General features: G+C 36.1%; 2 protein-coding genes across 2 annotated transcripts; both read right to left on the bottom strand.

Moving 5' to 3' along the window:
- Positions 1–783: 783 nt before the first annotated feature.
- Positions 784–10,174, bottom strand: LOC126810135 (monocyte to macrophage differentiation factor 2). The gene is made up of 7 exons (XM_050535125.1): positions 9,935–10,174; positions 8,877–8,958; positions 7,474–7,631; positions 7,090–7,164; positions 5,603–5,704; positions 4,806–4,875; positions 784–3,655 (listed from the first exon to the last, which is right to left on the bottom strand). The coding sequence occupies exons 1-7, from the start codon at positions 9,997–9,999 to the stop codon at positions 3,440–3,442; spliced, it is 768 nt and encodes a 255-aa protein (XP_050391082.1). The 5' UTR covers positions 10,000–10,174; the 3' UTR covers positions 784–3,439.
- Positions 10,175–16,731: 6,557 nt separating this feature from the next.
- On the bottom strand, positions 16,732–23,791 carry LOC126810124 (alpha-2-macroglobulin receptor-associated protein). The gene is made up of 7 exons (XM_050535108.2): positions 23,549–23,791; positions 22,023–22,164; positions 20,375–20,527; positions 19,230–19,316; positions 18,550–18,788; positions 17,557–17,715; positions 16,732–16,812 (listed from the first exon to the last, which is right to left on the bottom strand). The coding sequence occupies exons 1-7, from the start codon at positions 23,705–23,707 to the stop codon at positions 16,744–16,746; spliced, it is 1,008 nt and encodes a 335-aa protein (XP_050391065.1). The 5' UTR covers positions 23,708–23,791; the 3' UTR covers positions 16,732–16,743.
- Positions 23,792–23,917: the final 126 nt, after the last annotated feature.

The raw sequence follows: 23,917 nt of genomic DNA, 5'->3' as shown, positions 1-23,917 counted from the left end.
CTTCTAACATGGACGGGAAATCAGATTGTTTTCCCTCTAGTAGATTGGGTGGAGCTTAACTGTGCAATAACTAGAAATGTTCAATGTTATTACATACTTTTGCTGGTTTACGCTAGTTTTAGTAGAAATCATACAGAGAAGTGGGGTGGCTTTTCTGTGCATGAACAATAAGCATGTTAAGCAGATGTCAATGTTACAAGTCATTTATAGCACGCTTCATTCGTTAACAGGTTTAACATCCCAACCTACGGCCGCGATGTTTAAACCTGTTAACTCATGAAAGCCGTGCTATAAATATCACATAACCGAAGGATGAGAGACCTACCTGTCCAAGTCTTCATAGCCTCTCTTATCACTTATATCAATTTGTTACGAACCACTCGTCTCACCATCAGATCAGGCTGCTCTATACACCATGAGATAGAAATGAAATGAAATGGGATTTAACGTTCAACTGTTCTGCACCTAAACTGGGCTAATGAAGACGGGCATACGCCATACAGTGTGCTATGAGGGAAATTTTGCCCAGGAAGAGGCGCTACGGCCTACTCTTATATCGAATTCCAACTGCCAAGGGATCTTTTACATGCACGCCAATATGTACACGGGAACCCACCAAATTAGTCCAAAGTGGGCAGAAGTAATTGAATTTATACTCTGATCTCCCAGTGTAGGCAGTATGAATTCATTTTATACTCTGATCCCCCAGCCCAGTGTAGACATTTTATACTCTCAACCTCTAGTTCCGACAAAAGTAATTAAAAAATAAAAACCAACAAAATAGAATATAAAAACATTTAATTTGGCTTGGCATGTAGAAGCTACAGGGGGTAATACATGATATTTTGAGCAATTGATATATAAATATATGCACTCTTAACTATATATTGTTATCCTTTTGGGAATAGAATCTAATCGATCCATACTTAAATACGCAAAAATATCTAGGCAAACAAATGAATAGAATAAAATAAAAAAGTTGGTATAAAATTGTAAGAAGTTTATGTTTTAACCAACAAGTTTTTGTAACATTTCTCGGACAAACTGATATTCTGTATTATCACGGTGTCATGTTTTTAACACGTTACACTCCCAGTGATACCAAGATATGATGTCTGGTGCATAACAAGACCATAGAACTTCTGTAGTTTAAAAATGAAATAGGGTTTAATTTAATGTCATACTTTTCTGCTGGCCGTTCTTTAACGCGCACGCCAACATGGACACGTGACCATATACATATATCTCAATATTTACTTGTCAATGTAAGATTTCGACAAAGAGCTACGTTCTTGTTACATAATGCATCTTTAATACAAATTTTTTAGGTTTCAAAATAATTGCTCTTTATGGCAAGGGGGGGTTGGATGGCCGAATGGTCATTTTGGGACAAACATATGGTTCAATTTTATTTCAATAATTCGCTTGCGCGTAGGGGTCTTTAGCAGTGGGAGGAAACCGGAGGACCAGGAGAAAACCCACGGGGTAAAAGTGCACCCAGTTGCTGTCTACAATTTAAATATGCCTTTTACAATAAATTCATCACAAATTACAACACACCCAAAATATACACAAACAACACAATGTACATTAATTACATTTAAATAAATATACAAGATTACTTTTACAGTATCCTCATCGGGGTCAGATTTACACCTTGAGGGGTCCATCATGACGACGGGAATTAAAACATGACTTGAATGAATTGAGTTTAATGTCCTACATTTATGCTGCAACCAGGTAATGAAGATAGGATAATTACTTTACAAATTGTGTATTAAGACCATTGTGTCAATTGTGTCCTGTCCTGTGTATTAAGACCATTGTGTCCCGTGCATTATGAGAATTGTGTCCCATGTATTAGAAGAATTGTGTATTATATTATTAGGAGAGTGTTTCTTGTGTATTAGGAGAATTGTGTCCTGAATATTAGAATTATGTGTCATGTCCTGTCCTGTGTATTAAGAGAACTGTGTATTAGAAGAATTGTGTCCTGGGTATTAGAAGAACTGTGTATTAGGAGAATTGTGTCCGGTGTATTAGAATTGTGTCCGGTGTATTGGGAGAATTGTGTCCTCTGTATTAGGAGAATTGTGTCCTGGGTATTAGGAGAAATGTGTCCTGTGTATTGGAACAATTGTGTCGTGTGTATTGGGAGAATTGTGTCCTGGGTATTAGGAGAATTGTGTCCTGTGTATTAGGAGAATTAAGATTAAACTGAAGTAACAGGTGTCATGGAATGAGCTTATTTTACACAGTTAGCAACCTCTCAAAAATGAGTTTAATTCAGCAAGAACTTGGGATTATTGTGAATTCTTTAAAATCTGACATTTTACACAGATTCCTCTTAAACAAGGATGGTTGATCAACCAGGAGTTAAATACTGAACACTTGGCCATTTCTCATTTGTTTCCAAGTATTATAAAGCGAACAGTTTCTGTTGTATTAAATTCTTGAACTATAGTTGAATGTATCTAAAGCCATCATTTTGGGATTGTGAAATTGAGTCTCTTGTAAACTTCTGTATTGTGGAATTTGAATCTCTATCAGGAATATCAGTCCACAAGTAGAGAGAGAGAGAGAGAGATAGGGTTTAACATCCACTCGACACAAACTAGGTCATTTCGGGACTAACATACAGTGTATGGTTCAATTTTATTTCAATAATTCGCTTTCACATAGGGGTCTTTAGCAGTGCGAGATTATGGAGGACCCGGACCAAACCCACGAGGTTGTACAGGCGACCCTACTCCTTGTCACATACCAGTCCAGAAGTGGTTCAATTCCTTTCAGTATTTACAAAGATATGATAAACTGAAAGTTTAACGTTTGTCATTATCTGCAGACGATATAAAAACAAGCCAGTGCCACCTATAAGTGTTTGCTAAAATCTATTGATGGGCCTCCTTTTTGATCCGATGGATTCAAAGCCGAGAGGCTCATTGAAAGTTTTGTTTTCTTAAAGCGATAATTTCATATTTTTAAGTTATATTTTTAAAATGTATTAAAATAAAGCCTTTAAATAGATGGTATCTATAAACAGTCCTACCTTGTTAAAGAATAATCCTATTAATCCTATAATTCACTATTGCCAGTTGAGAAATTGGCAAAAATATCATTTTCAACTTCAAATTCAAACGTTTGAAGATAGCTATTCCATGGGGGAATAGAAAAACAAGGGAGGTAATTGTTATTATTTCTAGGGTGAATGATTTTTAAGTGTGAGAAAGATAACCTATAATCGTATAATAGTGAGTTGACAACCTTTTGAGCAAAAGACATAGAAATAATTATGTTTTGACTTTCTTAGAAAATATGAAATTCTCGCTTTAATGAAATATTAAATAACAATAAATACGAGTACATTTTAGCGTGGAACAAGCCCTGAAAAAATAATAAATATTATCTGAAAATACACAATTGGCGGGATACAGTGTTTTTATAATTCGGTAGCGAAGGCACGGGTTGAATCCAAACTTCTGCTTCCTAGTAAATGTGTACAAACGGCATAATAATGAACCATCGATCCGACCAATACAAAGCAATGCCATATAGCGTGAGCAAAGGGTATCGTTCCATCAGCTTTAAAAAATACAACACCTACAATATAGGTGGCTCCACCTAGACATAACTCTGTTAGGCCTGATCCTTCTTTCTGTAATAAAATACAATACAAATATATTAAAGATACATTATCTAAGATTTAGATAAAGAGCTGACAGATTTTGCTTTAATAGTTCATATGGCGAATTATAGTCCGGTTGGTACTGACATGCCACTAAATCATATTTCATTCATTCATTTAATAATTCAGAAAAAGATAATGAAAAAATGAATATATTGATAATTTCAGATAAAGAGCTGACAGTTTTTGCTTTAATAGTTCAGAAATAGATAATGAAAAATGAATATATTGAAAATTTCAGTCAAATTACTTTATTCTGAATGAAATTATGAGTGTTTGAAGTTTAAAGTTTTCACAATATAGTCTCGATTGTCATAAAGGCCTACCATTAGTATGACAATAAACAAAGTCTCAATTATCCATTTTAAGTTAAATTATTAAATGGCGATCATGTTTCAATCCATTAAAAATCACGACCATCCGATGGTCTAGAGAGTTGATTATAGATTTGTTATGTAAATAAGTGTCTAATTAATAGTTTATATAACATATGAAGTCAAAATATAGACCTGCAATAGGCAGATTTAGCTCTTACATAATGGTGGTTACAGAATGCATCTTTAAAAAAGAATGAAACTGTTTTCTTTTTCTTGCCACAATAAAATACCAATGTGTACACAGAATGTCAAATGACCAAGACACATTTCCCTTGTTACCTGCCGCCTACAGGCAATATAACTTGGAAATCAGGCTTTCCCACGATCAAATAACACACTTTTATAGAATAACAATTACTATAGTTTGTTAAACTGCAATGTTTTAACAAGATTTCACAAGACGTTATCAAATAGATTATGTCCTTATTAATAAATATCATTCAAACAATTATTCCCCATGATAGAAATCAATATTGCAATATTCTAGCACTGTAACCCAAGTATCATTTAATCTTGTGTATTTAGCACTAATTTCTTTCACATTCATTCAATATCAAATCTTTGCTTAAAAATTAGTAAAAATCGTTTAAAATCACCAAAAATCATCTTGACGTACACTGGGATTCAAACCTGTGACCTTCTAGTCGAGAGTTAAGTACACTTATAACTCGACAAGGGACTTCCCCCGTTAACCCCCAAACCCTAAAATAAATCCCACTAGTGGGCTGTATATAAATACATACCATAGCAAATGCTACCGTAGCAGGACAAACACCTATAACCAGATAAAATAATAATTCCAACATTTTATATCTGAAATTCAAACAAAAACAGACTTCATTTCATTTCCAATCTTATTAAAACACAGATCCTATTTCGTTTCGTTTTTTATAGTTCACAATTTTGTTTTACTTGTCTTTACTACACTAGTATCTGGAAGAGTTGTTATATTGCGGGCATTCTAGTTGAAGTGAAGGATTAGTCAATGAAACGGACTATTTTGGGGAGTTCTTGGCACGGAACTGTGGGTAAACCACTAGAAACATAAACACTGATTGATTAATCAATGTCTGACATCATAGGGTCAAAAGCCGCTCATATGACCCCTGACGCAACCTTACACTACAACCGGTTATATCTTCATGTAGTGTAGGCCATTTAAAGTATATATAAAAAAAAAACGAAATATAAATCTGTATTTTAATCAGATTTCTCAACTTGACAACTAGATCCTGTTCTTTGCCAGGCCAGAAATGGGGTTTAACGGTCATTCAACACAAACTAAGTCATTTCGGGACTAACATATGGTCCAATTTTATTTCAATTGCGTGTAGGGATATTTAGCAGCGGGAGGAAACCAGAGGACCCGGAGAAAACGTACAAGGTTAAACAGGCGGCCCTACTCCTTGTCACGTACAACTGAGGAATCAAAACCATGCCAGTTGACTCAATGACAGACCTTATGATACAACGCGCACATGCTAACCATTCGGCCATCAGATCCTCAGGCTTTTTTAATTATTGATATTAAATAACTTACTTTTCATGGAAGGTGTATTGGTATATTATACCTAATATTGCCAGAATCCACACTAGCCATAATACTGATATACCCCAATTACCCAAATCTTTTAAACATAACCTGTTAAATAACAAAATTAACAGTACATGGGAGATAACTCTGTTACATTTCACAGAGGGCACTCCATGTCTTTGGCATGGAGTATTTTTCCATGAAATGAGGAGTTTTTACAAGAAAACAAATCGGTTTTGATTACCTATCTCGTTTTGTACAAAGACATAGGTCTCGAGTTGGTATTCGAATCGGTTCTCGTAAACGCAATGAGTTACCTCCCAAGATGGCTGAAGACTGAAGAATTGAGGAAAAATGTTTAAAAAAATCACTTTTCTTTATTATGTTCTTGGCGACACCACCCAAAAATAAAAACGAAAAGTTGTACCAGTTGACTGTCCCCAAATGCCCCGTATTTTTATTAGAAATGTCCATAATATTCATATTTTAACGTGAAATTCAAAAGAAAATGATCTAACGTCGGACACGTCGTGTCCCTTGTTTGGAACGCCATCTTGGAAATCAAATCGTCAATCCGGCAGGCGAGCAAGTTGGAAGATTTGCATAATCGATTTGGCAAATCGTCGTGGTAAATACAACAATTAGGTGCAACCGATTAGGCTAATTTTTGCCGTAAATTTGTTTGGAAAGGAAATGCAAATCGATTAGCCCTAATCGGTTTCTCGTAAAAACGCCTATGATTAGATGTGACTGTAAGGGGAAAATTTCTAATTACTCAATCGGACTATTCTGTACGTTACATATTACAGTGTCTTAATTTTGTGCATTATCTATTGTTATATACTACAGAGGGAGTGGATCTGGGGGTAATCGCCCAATCAACATAAACCAGGTAATTTTGAGACTAAGACAACGGTAGGCCTATATAACTTGCAGTGCACACAGGGATCTTTTTAAGTTTGTCTGCGATATCACCTCAGTGAAAGCGGACGTAAAATACAACTAACTCACACATCTTTATAAGTTTGAGGAAACAGAAGTACCTGCAGAAAACCCAAGAAGTGAAAGAGAGAGATCGGATTTATCGTCCACTCGATACAAACTAGGTCATTTCGGGACCAACACATGGTTCAATTTTAATTCAATAATTCGCTTGAGCATAGGGGTCTTTAGCAGTAGGAGGAAACTGGAGGACCCAGAGAAAACCCACGAGGTTGAACAGGCGGCCCTGCTACCTGTCACGTACAACAGGGGAATCAAAACCATACAAGTTGACTCAATGACAGACCCTATGATACAACGTGGACGCACTAACCATTCGGCCATCCAACCACCCTTGAATTAAGAACAATTGAATAATGCATATAAATTTCGTACAGAACGGATGAAGACAGTAGTATATAAAGTGTTCAGAAGAAAGTATGGACGACTGACGGGGGTGACGACAAAACATGACCATAATTCCATGAGGGTCTATAACAAGTATATCTTACCACGGGGTATAGGAGGCGGCTATAAATAGATAAATAACGGCTCGATCACCAATATGAAAAAAATTCTTTAAACTTCTGAAATAAGCAACAAAAAAAAACCAATCATTGATTTATATTCAAAGATATCCATGAGGGGCCTATATAAAGGAAAAGGATGTGCAGGTTAAAGATGTCTTTGAATGGTTCCTGAGATGTGCTCCAATATATAATTGCATACCAAAAGGTCTGAAAAATTTGTTTCCATAGAAACACAAATATTATTGAACTGAGAAAGTCAAATTATCACAAATTATTTCAATAAACCACCACGGATAGACAGATCTCATTTCAATATCCATCCATTAACTTGATAAAAATATTGTTTTCAAAAAGTTTACAACTTACGAGCATTTTCCAGTATATGAAATAGTATGAAATGTAGTTGAGACAGTAAATAGTGACCATAATGCTGCTCCATAGACTAAAGCTGTTATATATTGAGCTGATGTACTCGCCAGATATAACATCCATATACCACAGATTAAACTGGGTAATACCCATACCTATAATATAATATACCACAGATTAAACTAGGTAATACCTATACCTATAATATATCACAGATTAAACTGGGTAATATCCATATCTATAATATAATATAATATATAACAATATATCAATAGAAACACGGTTTCAAATTTAACAAATATGTAAAGCCTACGATCGAACATTTATGTCGACGAACAAAAACACTAAACAAATATTTTAGACCACGAACATGGCAAAGCAGACGAACTAATGTTTAAGTTCGAAACAATAGGTCTAGTGCCACATAAAATCACCTCAGACAACGAACATAGTCCCACAAACGAAAGAATATTTTAGCTCGAACAATAGAGAACTGCTCAAAGATGCATACACATGTACATTAACGTACGTAATTGCTACTACCACATAAAATCAGGTGATTTCAAAATGTGACTGCTGATTGGTGCTGCGTGGAAAAAAAATGTTCTGTGAGTGTTTGGCTTCAACACAGACGACGAGAGAGAGAGAGAAATAGGATTTAACGTCCACTCGACACAAACTAGGTCATTTTGGGACTAAAATATGGTTCAATTTTAGCAATGGGAGGAAACCGGAGGACCCAGAGAAAACCCACGAGGTTGGACAGACGACCCTACTCCTTGTCATATACAACTGGGGAATCAAAATCACGCCAGTTGACACAAGAACAGACCTTATGATACAGAACGCACAAGCTAACCATTCGGCCATCGAACCCCCCCATTACACATCAGACAATAAATAAAAACTATTAATGATATTATAGGCATCTGTTACTTACAGACTTTGTCAGTCACAAATTATCACAGAACATTTATATTATAATATGTACGTTATGTGATAATCTGAACTTGACAATGTCTGTGACAGGTGCCTGTGAATAAAATTTAGATTATCATTACTTTATGCTAGGTGGCCACTATCATGATTCGAGCTGCGATTGAAATCGTGGATTTAATCAAGGGGAATCCTAACAGGTCGTATCATATATTGAGGTCAGTCGTGGCAATCGTGTGGATCGTATCTGGACATATCTGCATGTACCAGATCGTGGTTCTAATTGTGGAGTAATCGTGGTGATCCTATCAGGTCTTATCATATATTGTATTGAAATGTATCCGAACGTTTCTGTACAAACCAGATCGAGGACTCAATAGGGACAATCCTATCGTAATGCATCGCACGATAGTTGGGAGGCCTAAGATTAAAAAAATAATATACCAGTAAAAATAATATATTACCCCATGTGTGACTACATTAGCTACGTGTTCTACATCCGTTGGTACATATGCCTGACCAGGAGCAGCACGTTTGTTCATTAACCTGTAATAAAAACATGTAAAAGATTCTCAATTAAAGTATTGGTTGGTTGGTTGGTGCGGATTAGATCATAAGGTCTGTCATTGAATCAAGTAGCGTGGTTTTGATTCCCTGCTTGTATGTGAAAAGGAGTAGGGTCGCCGTTCCAACCTTGAGGGTTATCTCTGGGTCCTCCGGTTTTGGGACTAAAACACACGGTTCAATTTTATTTCAATAATTTGCTTGCGCGTAGGGGTCTTTAACAGCGGGAGGAAACCGGAGGTCCTGAAGAAAACCCACGAGATTAGACAGCTGACCCTATACTGCTTGTCATGTACAGAAATCACAGACAGATATATCAGATTAAATGAATGGATCCAGGGGCTAGCCGTAAGTGGTATCAGGCGGGAATATTATACCGGTACCTTATATTGAGAAAAATGAATAAATGACAAAAATAAATTGCTGTTTTCAAGAAAAATATGATATGGTTGTTTTTTTTTTTAATTCAAGAAATTGCAGATATATGTGTAGCTTCAAACCCCATCTTCAGACAAGAGAAGTGGTACTGGTACCATTTCTAGGAATCTGTAATAGCTTCTATATAAAATAAGACAAAGGCACGCCTGCTATTATAATATAATCTGCTAAGCTTTATGATGAGTTAGTTGTATTTTACGTCCGCTTTATTGATGTCGGCTCTTATATAGTAACATACTTATATATAAGGAATTGGTGGAACTAATGAATATTAATGAGGTATAAGAATGGGTTACTATTGTTAGCCTATAACACTCTATTAGTATTAGTATAGAATAGGACATTACAGAATCAAACAAATTAGATGTTACTCTATTATATTATCTCCGGGAATTACAAGCATGGCCAACATGGAGACCAGAAATCTCCAATACAACTACTACTAATTAGTTTCATGTTCCTTATTAAATATTATATACACCGGCAGATCGAGGACACAATATAAATCTCGTATTCTTACCCACTTTCACAATTAGCCTTTCGGAATTGTCCGATTTTAGAGGAGATACTGTCACACATGTTCATCTTTGTGATTCAGTCTGTCAGCCAAAAACTTATTATTATATTCACTTGTTTCTGTGTTTTTTCATTCTTTCTTCAGTAGGCTACAATAAATAACACACTTCTTTCATTTGGGTATTCCCAATCCAGTGCATTTATATATATTTATCACTGACGTATTAAGTGACGTTTTGACAATCAAGACAACAAAGGGGGCATAACTCATTTCAACATGTATGGATTCAGACAACTATATGTACCGGTACGCGTTTCATTCGACGTAAGCCATATTCTATTTCCGTGAGCCAATGTTCCTCTATTTCTAATCATCAATGCTAAGATTATTTCCCCGATTCGATTCCTTATCCAAAACACACGCCCATTTTTCTCCGGTAATTTAATGAAAACATTCCTGGAGAATAATATTGTGTTTGTTACTGAAACCTCTAAATATCTTAAGGATTGCATTAAACCTCTGAATATTTTAGGGATTACAGGTATTTCACGAAACCCCTAGCTTAACAAACTGCCTATGGTTCTTTTACGTGCACGCCAATGTGTGAATGAGACCTAGGGTTTTTGTCAAATCCGAACGAATCACGCGTCTCCTTGGCAGAAAAATCACAAGAAACTTACTGGGCCAACACCGGGATCGATGATGGGATATCAAGGTTAGCAAGCTGGAGTCTTACTCAACGACCCAACGCGGCTCCGTTGCCAGTGGTGTAGGAATGCGGACTGAGCAATGAAGGGCGTCTAGCCGTTCGGAAGGTACAAAAATCAAAGGTACCGCGTACACGTTGGTGTGCACACGTAATAGAACTCTTGACAGTTTGAATTCGAAATACGAGTAGGCCACAGTGTCGCTGTCCGACCAAGTGTTCTTCATACCCCGTGTATGATGGTCTTCATTATTTCTGTTAGTGGAGAAAAGTAGGACGTTAAACTTAATAACAACATCACAATTACCTTCTCGGCATGTTTTTATACCGGGACTCAATAGGTCTTTAATCCAACTTCCTCAACAACCGCTTCATGGACACAATTAATCTACACAAAAATACAGATGGAAGCTATATTTCTGAAGTATGTCAACCGATGTTGTTTTATTGTGACGTCACTGACAGGTTCTAAAATCACCCAGAACGGTACAACTACAAACTTCGTCAACCATTTTGTATAGTGTCCCCGAAATCGATAATCAATATTCATAATATAGCCGTCAAAAAGAACGTAATCGCGAGGTTATAATCAGTAACGAATGTTTTTAACAATTATAAAGTTGTTTTTCTTAGCTTTTCCCGTTTTTCTTATAAAAAATAATATCAGATGTTTACTTCATTACAGGCAGCACGCATGCATTTACAAGTACATTTAGACAAAATACACATAATACATTTATTAAAATAATTATGTAAAATACACGTGTATACAACACATAGATAAAATACACGTGTATACAACACATAGATAAAATACACGTGTATACAACACACAGATAAAATACACGTGTATACAACACATAGATAAAATACACGTGTATACAACACATAGATAAAATACACGTGTGTAAAACACACAGATAAAATACACGTGTACACAACACATAGATAAAATACACGTATATACAACACATAGATAAAATACACGTGTATACAACACATAGATAAAATACACGTGTATACAACACATAGATAAAATACACGTATATATAACACTGATAAAATACACGTATATACAACACTGATAAAATACATTTATATACAACACTGATAAAATACACGTGTATACAACACTGATAAAATACACGTATATACAACACTGATAAAATACACGTGTATACAACACTGATAAAATACACGTGTATACAACACACAGATAAAATACACGTGTATACAACACATAGATAAAATACACGTGTATACAACACTGATAAAATACACGTGTATACAACACACAGATAAAATACACGTGTATACAACACATAGATAAAATACACTTGTATACAACACATAGATAAAATACACGTGTGTAAAACACACAGATAAAATACACGTGTATACAACACATAGATAAAATACACGTGTATACAACACATAGATAAAATACACGTATATACAACACTGATAAAATACACGTGTATACAACACACAGATAAAATACACGTGTATACAACACATAGATAAAATACACGTGTATACAATACATAGATAAAATACACGTGTATACAACACAAAGCGGTTCATACGTATCAAATAAACGCCATAAGATAGCCACCAATATTCAAAAACACATAATATGGGCCAATGGCGTGATAATCGATTTTGGTGGGTCTATAAAAAGGTTCGAAAAATTGTAAGAAATCTTCGGATAGGCTGAGAAAACTGGGTATGAATGAGCTTTACGATAATTCTTCGTATATTTTACCATTCAGCCAAATATCTTGTGCGTGTAGTTGTTAGGTTCCTATTATTACCGGCCAATATTTAGTTATTCAATTGTATGTTATTTTTAATATTTCTTACAAGAGTCGGAAGCCGTTTATTAGTTACTGCATTGAGATCTATACAATGAAATGGGTTTAGCCATGAATCTATAGACATTTTGGACCACAGCGTTTACATATTGATGTGTCTGAGAAACGACGAATATCTATTCTATTCATTAAATATTTACAAAAAAGTCTTCCAAATGAAAAAGTCAACCCGTTAAAAATGTTAAAAGAAACGTTTTTATTGCTTTTGTACGAGTAAATGTGAAAGGTGATATAATAAAATACCTTGAATGTTTATTCTGTTCATTAAATATTTACAAAAAAATGTCTTCTTAATGAAAAAGTCAACCCGTTGAAAATGTTAAGTTAAAAAGAACGTTTTTATTACTTTTTGTACGAGTAGATGTGAAAGGTGATATTCTTGGTACAAATCAATTATTGATCTGATATAGGCCTGCAGCCAAAATTTCTAGCGTGAAGTTCCGCTACACGGTCCTCCCTAATAAACCGTTAAAAGCTTTCCAAACATATATATTTTGCTTATTAGGGAGGACCACGAAGCGGAATTGTGTTTCTAAGCAAGCTGATGAAATTATTTCTGTACTAGCGGCTATATCTAACGTCGAGATAATAATATATCTTGTAGTGAGCACCGCTAATATCTTCACGTATGCATACAGTAAAACATATAATTCTACGGATAAAACTATTTCTATCTAGCGGCTACACAACGTTAAGATAATAATATATTATTAATCTAGTAGTGTGCACTAAGATAAAACCCCAACCGGAGAGAGAGAGAGAGAGAGTTTAACGTTCACTCGACACAAACTAGATCATTTCGGGACTAAAATGTGTTTCAACTATATTTCAATAATTCGCTCGTGGGTAGGGGTCTTTAGTCAAAGTGATTTGCCTTCAATCAAATTTTCATCTTTAATGTCCATTTAAATCATTGATTCTTCTGATCAACAAATTTATCGACACCAATTCCCGAAGCGATTACCACAAATCACCGATTTGATCGGGTAATCACATGTTTTTATAAGCCCACATTTTCACGTGGATGTATATTGTCGCCGGCTCTGTCCGTTCGGACAATCTACAAGTAACAATTCTTATCCGATTTTGATGAAACTTGAAATATCTCCAAAAGATCTCGGTTCCGTTCGATATTGGCATGTATCGGATCTAAACTTCACTGCTGATTGTACGAAAAATCACATTTTTAGCTTGTGGACACTATAGAGGTCACAATGAAACTTTTTAGCTCGTTCTAGCTCTGTCCATCTCTTGCAAAATATGGGCGTATCTTGCATGGCAACCGATTGTTTTTCAACTACGTCCAGCCACAAGAATTGTTTACAGCTTATCGGCGCATTTAACGAACTCATCAAAGTAGGCTAAATGAAATCGATCATACTGCCTGTCACATGTCATCTCCACCAAATGTAAATCGACTTAGCAATTCGATAAAAACGTCTATAACTACGACATATTTCTGACATTGCAAATTGCACGTAAATTAAAATATTTAAAATCAGTGTAATAATAAACAGTGTCTAGTGTGGCATTTTTTCATTCACCAGTTTCTCGGGAAGTTAAATTTCCGGTGATTGGGCATGGAGTGGCCTTTCGGCGGCAAAACCATACCTCCGAGGAAACTGTCTTGGTCATTATTTTTCAGCCCTTCTTCCCTACAAATCTTTCTGAATTGCAAAGTCAAATAAGGTTATATTTGGACGCTTTCTGTATATTTACGAGACGAAATATCAGGAAAAACTCTCCGATACTTGATATAATTTAAGCTATCAAGGCCTATGTAGTAGAGTAAAATACTTGGAATCCTTGAACAATTTCAGCAAAACTTGTTTTGAATGTGTTTTCTGTAACAGGGGCCCTTGAGAGGAAAAACATGTGCTGGGGGGGGGGGGGAGACCTTTATTGTCCCCCTCCCTCTCCTTTCCAAATCTAGATGATTCACTAGCAGATTGCCAGAAAGCGAAAACTTTTGTATATACTTATATAAGCTTCAAAGGAACAATAAAAAAAATTATGCATAATTGCCGATTTCAATCTTGAACTTTGATATTCTTGGGCCCATAGACTCCATGAATGGTAGACATTACGTGGGTCTGATAACTGTATAAAGAATATATAATTATAGTTAACCTTCATTTGAACATACATTATGCAAGAGCTAAATCCGCCTACTGTATGGCTTTCTTTAGGCCTGAAATGTTATCTAAACTTATTCAGACCATAATCAACTCTCGATGCCATTGCTAGCCTGCGATATTTACTGGATTTGAATACATTTTATCATGGATGATTTAAGGTCAAAATGGATAATCAAGACTTTGTTTTTTTTCATCTTGCCGACTTTAGTAATGATGATCCAGGCTAATGCCCATTTAACAAACATTTGAAAATCATTTCAACATCGTTACAAAATACAAGAAACCCATTAGTTTTATCAGGAATGTATATTTTATAAAACATATAAATATCTAGATCTATATAACATGAGATTACAATTTTAAAATAATTTACAATCATCTAAAGTAGGCTACTGTATTACAGTGTGCTACGAGAGAAATAATGCCTAGATAGAGGCCTTCTGTCAACCAATACATGACTAGACACTTTCAGTTAAACATACATTATACAAGAGCTAAATCTGTCTATTACATGTCTTTCTTTAGGCCTGAAATGTTATATAAATTATTAATTAGACATTAATTAACTTATCCAGACCATAATCAACTCTCGATGGCATCGCTAGCCTGCGATGTTTATTGGATTAGGTTCCATTCATAATTTAATCATGAAATGGATAACCAAGACTATGTTTTTTATTCTACCGACTTTAGTAATGATGATCGAGGCTAGGCCGAAAATTCAATCGCTAAAATCTCGGTTCATAGTGGAACAATTTGACTTAAATTTTCAGCAAATTCCCTTTATAGTATCTAGTAGTGAGAACTACCAGCTCTTTATCTAATCTCCCATAATGTATCTTTAATATATGAAACCACTCAGACAAATAATATAATACTAGCAGTTGACCTGGGTTAGCACGAGTAAAGACAGGAACCGGGGGTAGCATAACTTCGAAACCGGAATTGCTACCAAGCCGGAGAGAGAGGGAGAGAAATAGGGTTTAAGGTCCACTTGCACAAACTAGGTCATTTTGGGACTAACATATGGTTCAATTTTAATTCAATAATTAGCTGTGGGAGGAAACCAGAGGATCCGGAGAAAACCCACGAGGTTGGACAAACGACCCTACTCCTTGTCAAGTACAACCGGGGAATCGAAACCACGCAAGTTGAATCAATGACAAACCTTATGATACAGTGCACAAACGCTGACCATTCGCCCCCACCCCCTCCCCCACCCCGCGCAAACACAGAACGCTAGATCGGAGAAGGTCCTGCACATCTAATGTCATATGTGGATCCCAGGTTAGAGTTAGGGTAACGGTTAGGCTTGGTCCAGGGTTAGCCCTGTTAACATCTTGAGACTTTGACGAAATCTGCCTGTCCTAACCCTAACCCCAACCCACAATCCAAATATGACATCATATGTGCTAAAATGTGCAGGACCGTCTCCTATCAAGCCATGTTACACCCCTTAGCCTCAGGTCAACCCTAGTGTAGCCACCAACCCTGAACAGACAGACAGACAGACAGACAAAAAAACGACAGTCACAAATATTAGTATAGATAAACCACCAATAATTTCACATACATTTGTTAATATAAATATCATGCAATAAAACAAACTTTCACCCTAATTAATCATATACATGAAAAATAAAAAAAACACAAACTTTTATACACACAAACAAACATTAAAAATATTCATTAATACAGGTATGGATAAGGCCACAGCAATGGTGTTCCAAAGCATTGACAAATAATTTTTTTTATCATTTTTTCGTACAACAATCTGATTAAAATACAGATCTATGTTTCATTTTGTTTTTTTTATACTTTCAATGACCTACACTACATGAAGATCAGAGGTAATAAGAACGGCTTTTGACCCTATGATATCAGGCATTTGATTAACCAATCAGCGTTGATGTTTCTAGTGGGTAACCCACAGTTCTGTGCACCTCACGCCAAGTGTTCTAGTTTCGGGGCCAATGTCTAGATCATTTTCATGATGGAAGTGTTCTAATTTTGGAGTCAATCTCTGGATCATTTTAATAATGGAAGTGTTATAATTTTGGGGCTAATGTCTGGATGACTTTAATTCTGATTGGGTTATAATTCTGTGTGTCGCTGGATTACTTTATTCACACGATTCTGTAAATCAATATGGAGTTTCTTCATCTGAAAATAAATCAAAAAATAAAAATAAATTATTGATAAACAAGGCAGATTTTTTACTTTTTTGAAATCTAAATACGTATTCGCTAAAAACCTATACATATAACAAGTTGAAATTCTGAATGAATTATTGAAAGAAGAAAATTTAAACTCAAATTTCCTAATTATTTCCTAACACATATTCGGGTGAAAAACCTATCCCTGTTTCTCGTATACCAATTGGTTCCTAAAATATGCATGAAAATATCGTAACTCAGAATTAATCATGTTGGGTTCCCATGGAGTTGTTGTAATACCCTGAAATACCTGAAAAACTATACACGCCACAATCTGGGCAAAATTTCCCTCATAACGTACTGAATGGCGTATTTCCATTTTCATTACAACAACTGATGCAGGAAATTAAGATGTTTAACCCCATTTCATTTCATTCTCTTTGTCTCATATTGGAGTCAATTGGATTAAAATACAGATCCTATTTCGTTTCGTTTCGTTCAAAAATTTGTTTAACTTGTTATTACTACACTAGGATCTGGAAGAGTTGTTTTATAACCAGCGTTGTGGATGATGTGAGGGATTAGCCAATGAAACAGTCTGTTGTGGGTAACCCACTAGAAACATCGACGCTGATTGGTTAATCGAAAGTATAAAAAACGAAACGAAATATAGATCTGTATCTTAATCAGACTGTATTAGAGCAGGCCCTCATAGAACTGGTGCATGAAAATAATACTTGAAACTATTTACCTTATGTTTATATTGTTTCGCCTTTTCTTCTAAGTCGAGATGTTTTTGTGGATATCGGCCATCTTTAACTTCGTCTTCTAAACCTAACTTAGACAGTTCAACTTGACCTTGCATATATTCATGTTTTTCTATCCGATGTTCAAAATGACGTAATTCTTCCTACGAAATACAAAATACATACTGTAAGGACCCATGTAGAGAGAGAGACAGAGAGAGACAGAGAGGGTTTAAGACACAATCTAGGTCATTTCGGGACTAACATATGGTTCAATTTTATTGCAATGTCCTTGTCACGTACAAGTGGGGAATCACAACCTCGCCACTTAACTCAATGACAGACCTTATGATGTAACGTGCCCGTATTAACCATTGGGCCACCATAATTTTAACATAATCGAAATGAAATGAGATGGGGTTTAGCGTCCACTCGACATTTCAGGACTAATATATAGTTCAATTTTATTTCAATAATACGCTTGCGCTATACCCTACTCTTACATTGAATTCTAACTGCCAAGGAATCTTTTTACGTACACAACAATATGTACACGGGACCCTGGCTTTTCATCCCATCCGAATGACAAGACAGCTGTCCTTGTCAGGCTCTCCATCCTGCACCACTGGCAAGGAGAAACCACGCTGTAAAATCACAAAGCTTCTTCGCCAAGACCAGGATTGAACTTTCACAACCTTCAGGCTAGCAAGGCAGCATCTTACTCACTGAGCCACCGTGACTCTCATACTTACAAGGAATGGCTATAGAGAGAGAAATGGTTTAACGTCCACTCGACACAGACTAGGTCATTTCGGGACTAGTTCCATTTTTTTTCCTACCATTCGCTTCCGCGTAGGGGTCTTTAGCAGTGGGAGGAAACGTACAACCTGGGAATCGAAACCACACCAGTTGATTCAATGACAGACCTAATGATACAGCACCCACGTGCTAACCATTCGACTATGCAACACCCCCAATAGAAAACTGAAAGAACATACCCTAAAAGATTCCATCTCTTCTTGAGATAAATTGGCTTTTTTAACGAGGGCCCACAGCTGGTATACACGTGGATCTTTAAAGTCCACCCCATCTTTAGTTTTCTCCATCATATTCTGTAATCGTATATAACCCTCCTTAATGGCACGATTAGTATCTTTCATCGCAGTCTTCTTATCGCTTGCTGAAGGGAAATCATTCCCACCATTTTTATTATTATGGATTGTATTGTCGTTAATATCTGAAATTATATAAATATGGTTAATTAAGTTAACTCTTTAGCAACCTGGACCATCCAGAACAACAAATCCATCGAGCGACAACAAACCGCTCATGAGAGAGAGAGAAATATCGTTGATCGCCCACTCGACACAAACTAGGTCATTTGGGGACTAACACATGGTTAAATTTTAATTCAACAATTCACTTGAGCGTAGTGATCTTTAACAGCAGGAGGAAACCAGAGGACCCAGTGAAAACCCATGAGGTTGGATAGGCGACATTAATCCTTGTCATGTACATGTGGGGAATCGAAATCCCGACACTTGACTGAATTAAAGACCTTATGATCAGCCAACCCACCCCAAGCAATTGTGGGTGTCGGACCAACCAACCAACGGACACAGTGATGACCAGATACAACAACTTTTCAATGTGGGCATATAACAAATATTTACCGTACCTTCAACTTGATCTTTTAGGGCATTCAATTCATCAATTTTCATCTGTTGATGTCTAAATTCGTCACGTAATTTATCCAGTTCATCCTCTAAAAAACAATGACCGACATCTGAGTTATTTCCCTTTATACAACAATAAAAACTTCACTCGGCAAACCTCGGCAGATTTCGTTACTCTACATCTAGCCTCAGCTGTATGACGGTAAGTCATATGTACCTACGCCTATACAATTGTGATGCGCCACTTGCTGGAAAACTTGCCGCTTCTAAAACTAAGTTCTCAAAATTGCGTCGTTCGCAGAGTGTGTAGAATTTTCAGTGCAAAGTTGTCCTTGTTTGAAAAAAATCGGATAAACTTGAAAGTAAAACAGCTTCAGACTTTGAAATATTTGTATGATAAAACATTCTTCAAAGGCGTTGTCATGGGCAACGCCACTGGTAATCCCGGAATTTACCGAGGCTAGAGCTAGGGTACTGGAATCTGCTGAGGTTTGCTGAGTGTTGATACCTGTGCATTATGTTCAATCATCTTCCAAATAAAACTCCCTGCAGTGTGTTATGAGCGAACTTTTGGCTACTCTTTATTTCGATTTCAAATACAACAGTAAATAATAAAAAACCTGCAGTGTGCTATGAGCATGATATCTATCTACTCGGCGTACAGATAAATAAAACCGAGCTTGATGAAGAGCAAGCCGTCAAAATTTCATTCATAATCATAGCATGTCGTTTAACGGTTAAGCCCATTTCATTACAAGGATGTGACACCTGAGTCTCGCATCAGACATAGACCATAAAAAAATCCCTCTTGTTTGTCTCCAATATACACAGAGAGAGACACACAAACTAGGTTATTTCGGGACTAACACATGGTTCAATTTTATTTCAATAGTTCGCTTGCGTGTAGGGGTCTTTAGCAGTGGGAAGAAACTGGAGGTCCCAGAAGAAAACCCACGAGGTTGGATAGGCGACTCTACTCCTTGTCACGTACAACCAGGGAATCGAAACCACACCAGTTGACTCAATGACAGACCATATGATACAGCATGGACGTGCTAACCATTCGGACACCCACTTCCACCTCCAATATACAAAACTTACATCATATTTCCCATTGCCGATAAAAGATTTCACATTGTTCACTCACCTGAAAAGTCAGAAAGCGATGCTGCTTTCCATATTTTTTCTAACTTTTTGTCTGAGAAAAATGGCCATGATTTGTCATTAGTAGGAACATCATTTAACCAAGCAGGATCCTCAACGGGGAAAAAATCTTGTAAGCTATATTTAAAGACTATATCTAGAAAAAAAACAATAAATATATATATGATATTAATATGGCCTGAAGATTTGAAAATATTAACAAAAAAAATGTGTTTATTTCTTTTTTTAATGTAATTTTTTTATATACCATTACATGTATTTCTCTAAGAGTAGTTTCAAGAAACGCTTTTTTTGTATCTAAAAAAGGAATGGACTCAAGCCTGGAAATAAGGGACCTGTCACACACAATGTCAGGCTTTGTCAGGCCTGGTAATGTTATATATTATACAAGTGGCATAAAACACATAACTGTTTGGTCACAGGCAATCTGATCTATATTTCGTTGGCCTCTACTATATGAAGATCTGACCGGTTGTAGTGGAAGGTTGCATCAGAGGTCATACAAGTGGCTTTTGAATCTATGATGTCAGACAATTGATTAACTAATCAGTGAGGATACCGACAGTTCCGTGCATCGCATGCCAAGTGCTCGCTGCAATAGATCATTTCATTGGCTAATCCCTCACATCAACCAGAATGAAGGTTATAAAATAACTCTTCCAGATCCTAGTGTAGTTTTACTTGTCTTCACTATAGTAGGGTGTAGACCATCAAAAGTATAAATAAACGAAACAAAATATAGATCTGGGCCCTTATTCACGAAAACTTAAACTACATGTAAGATACAATCGAAATTTTAAGAAATACTGCAATTCGATTGGATGACCAATAAAATCAATTTGCATATATCCAATTTGCATATTGGTCAGCCAATCGAATTGCAGTATTTCTTAAAATTTCGATTGTATCTTAGTTTAAGTTTTCGTGAATAAGGGCCCGGTATTTTAATCAGATTTAGTGCAAACAAGAACTTTTGGTTTTAAAATTAGTCTTTTTGCTGAATGAGGGGATGGACGGCCGAATGGTTAGCGTGCGCGCGCTTTATTATAAAGCCTGTCATTGAGTCAACTGGCGTGGTTTCGAATCCCCGGTTGTACATGACAAGGAGTAGGGTCGCCTGTTCAACCTCGTGGGTTTTCTCCGGGTCCTCCGGTTTCCTCCCACTGCTAAAGACCCCTACGCGCGAGCGAATTATTGAAATAAAATTAAATCATATGTTAGTCCCAAAATGACCTAGCTTGTGTCGAGTAGATGTTAAACCCTATTTCTCTCTCTCTCTCTCTTTTTGCTGAAGAAATAATAAATGAAATGAAATGGGGTTTGATATACTATTGTTCTGCTCCTACTGGGCTAATGAAGACGTACATACACCATAAAGTGTGCTATGAGGGAAATTTTACCCAGGCAGCGGCACTATGGCCTACTCTTGTATCAAATTCCAATGGCCAAGGGATCTTTTACGCGCACGACTAGACAGCCGGAAACCACGCCGGAAAATCCCGATGAACTTAATTCTCGGCCAATGCAGGGATCGAACAAAGAAATAAGCAAAATTTAAACAGGTCATCCTGAAGAACAAACCATCAAATTAGGGTGATCTTATAGCGGAGAAAAATTATCAAAATCATTACTTCTAAATCGGACGAGAACATCAGCTTCTTGAAGACCATCTTTATCCATATCATCTGATTTCAATTTCTTTAATTTTCCTTCCAATTTATCGTGTAATTTTAAATCAGCATAAAGATCTGCTAATCTGTTTCCTTCCAGCTTCTAAAACATTTAATAATAATGAAACATTCACTAAATCTATAATGAAAGGAATTGGGGTTTAACATCCTACTTTCCGGAACTAGCTGGGCTAATAAAGATGGGAATATGCATGCAGTGGACTATGAGGTTGGAAATCTAGGTGCTTCAGTTTAGGCCTAGCCTACTCTTATTTTAAAATTAAATTAAGATATTGTAACCGCGTTGCGGTTGATAAAACTAAAACAACAGATAAACCCACTGTTGTACAAACATCACGTTGTGGTCGGCAAATAAATAAACCGACTCGTTTTCAATAACTTTATTTCATGTACATGTCCCTTTAACTTTGTCACTTTAATTGTAGTTATATTGTGTACATGAGTCATCGGTCTTTTATCCAATCAGCGACCGCGCTAGCGATCAGCTGACTAAAACGGATGTCTTGGATAAAACTTCTAGAATTCACGTGTGTGAGAAAATTCCCTGCATGAGGCAACTTTATTTCACCTTCGGGAAATAAAATAAAACTGATTTTAATTCGGCATCATATGGTAAGACTTAGCCTAATACTATAGCGGATCTATGACTCAAAGTAACGATGTTTTTATGTTTATTATATTGTTCAAAATGTCATTCGCATTTGCCTAGTACGGCACTACACTAGTCTAAGTTTAAAGTGACTGTGCCACGATTTATTTTATCGTCATTTTTTATGAACATAAGTTAATTATTGTCAATCAACCATAAATCATTTTAAATGTTTAATGTTATGTATAGTAGTTTATTATACATTATAGTTGTTATATCGTACTTCATTTTGTTTTCAGTGACGTACCATATAACATAACTTTCGTCTACCTACTTCGCTCCACTTTGTATGTACGCTTGTATGCAGTACAACCATTTGTTGACTATAAATTATTGTATTGATGGTAATTAAAAGGACTCATTGAACTTGATAATATTGTTGTATTCTGTGGATTACATCACGTCGAGGGGACTTTTCATGCAGTATTTGTGGTAAATGGTGGATGTGACGGTAGCTGTTGCAATCTTTGAAGCTAAATAAGACTGTTTCTGTGGAGACATTTATTAGTTAAAATAATAATTAAGGAATTTTAAGATACACACACGTTTATTCAGATCTACTGTGCAAGAACCCTGCCTTATTCCTGGCAGTAGATTTAGATATTACACTACTGAGTAGGCTATGGAGTCAGGAAATTAAGGGAGTTATAGGCCAGTAACTGTTTTGTAGTCAGTTGACTACAAAACTTGCTCAAAGGAAGGCCTTAGGACGGTCCACTACTGTGGCTGGCGCAAGACGGAAGACATTAGTAGTGGAACCATTTCTATGCTCTATGGCCTACTGTCGCTATTAAAACTACCCTGGGGATACGCCCACCTTTTTTGCTTTCTCCCACAGCAGGTTTATCTTGTTCATTCTGAATGGTCGTATTTCTTCCTCGTGCCAATTCTTATTTGACTCCTCGCTATACTTATTACTGTAACCATGGTCAACCAAACACACGGTTATTGATAGAAAAACAAGTAAACACTTCATTTTACAAATTCTAACTGATGAAATCGGTAAAATTATCTTTTTCCAGGGGAAGATAACTCGGGCGACTTTGTGTTTAATTCTTTTGCGGATCGGTTTTGGACTTCGGATAGCAATTCACTTATTTTAATGAAGAAAATAAGTTCAAGGAGGTAAACTATATCAACCCATGATTTATTTATGTTGCATGATACGAAATATTGAATAAATGAA

Source organism: Patella vulgata, chromosome 2, assembly GCF_932274485.2.
Source record: "Patella vulgata chromosome 2, xgPatVulg1.2, whole genome shotgun sequence".
Lineage (NCBI taxonomy): Eukaryota > Metazoa > Mollusca > Gastropoda > Patellidae > Patella > Patella vulgata.
The sequence above is the reverse complement of the archived record's forward strand: the minus strand, read 5'-3'. Positions and strand labels throughout refer to the sequence as shown.

What these genes read in the sequence shown, in the direction of transcription:
- LOC126810135 (XM_050535125.1), bottom strand. Translation starts at nt 9,999, where the DNA reads ATGAACATGTGTGACAGTATCTCCTCTAAAATCGGACAATTCCGAAAG. An exon ending in AAGGCTAATTGTGAAAGTGG is followed by an intron (nt 8,959 to 9,934) that starts GTAAGAATACGA and finishes TTTTTATTACAG; the next exon opens with GTTAATGAACAAACGTGCTG. An exon ending in CTACGGTAGCATTTGCTATG is followed by an intron (nt 3,656 to 4,805) that starts GTATGTATTTAT and finishes ATTTTATTACAG; the next exon opens with AAAGAAGGATCAGGCCTAAC.
- LOC126810124 (XM_050535108.2), bottom strand. Translation starts at nt 23,707, where the DNA reads ATGAAGTGTTTACTTGTTTTTCTATCAATAACCGTGTGTTTGGTTGAC. An exon ending in TGTGGGAGAAAGCAAAAAAG is followed by an intron (nt 22,165 to 23,548) that starts GTGGGCGTATCC and finishes TAAATGTTTTAG; the next exon opens with AAGCTGGAAGGAAACAGATT. An exon ending in AAGAGATGGAATCTTTTAGG is followed by an intron (nt 17,716 to 18,549) that starts GTATGTTCTTTC and finishes TGTATTTCGTAG; the next exon opens with GAAGAATTACGTCATTTTGA.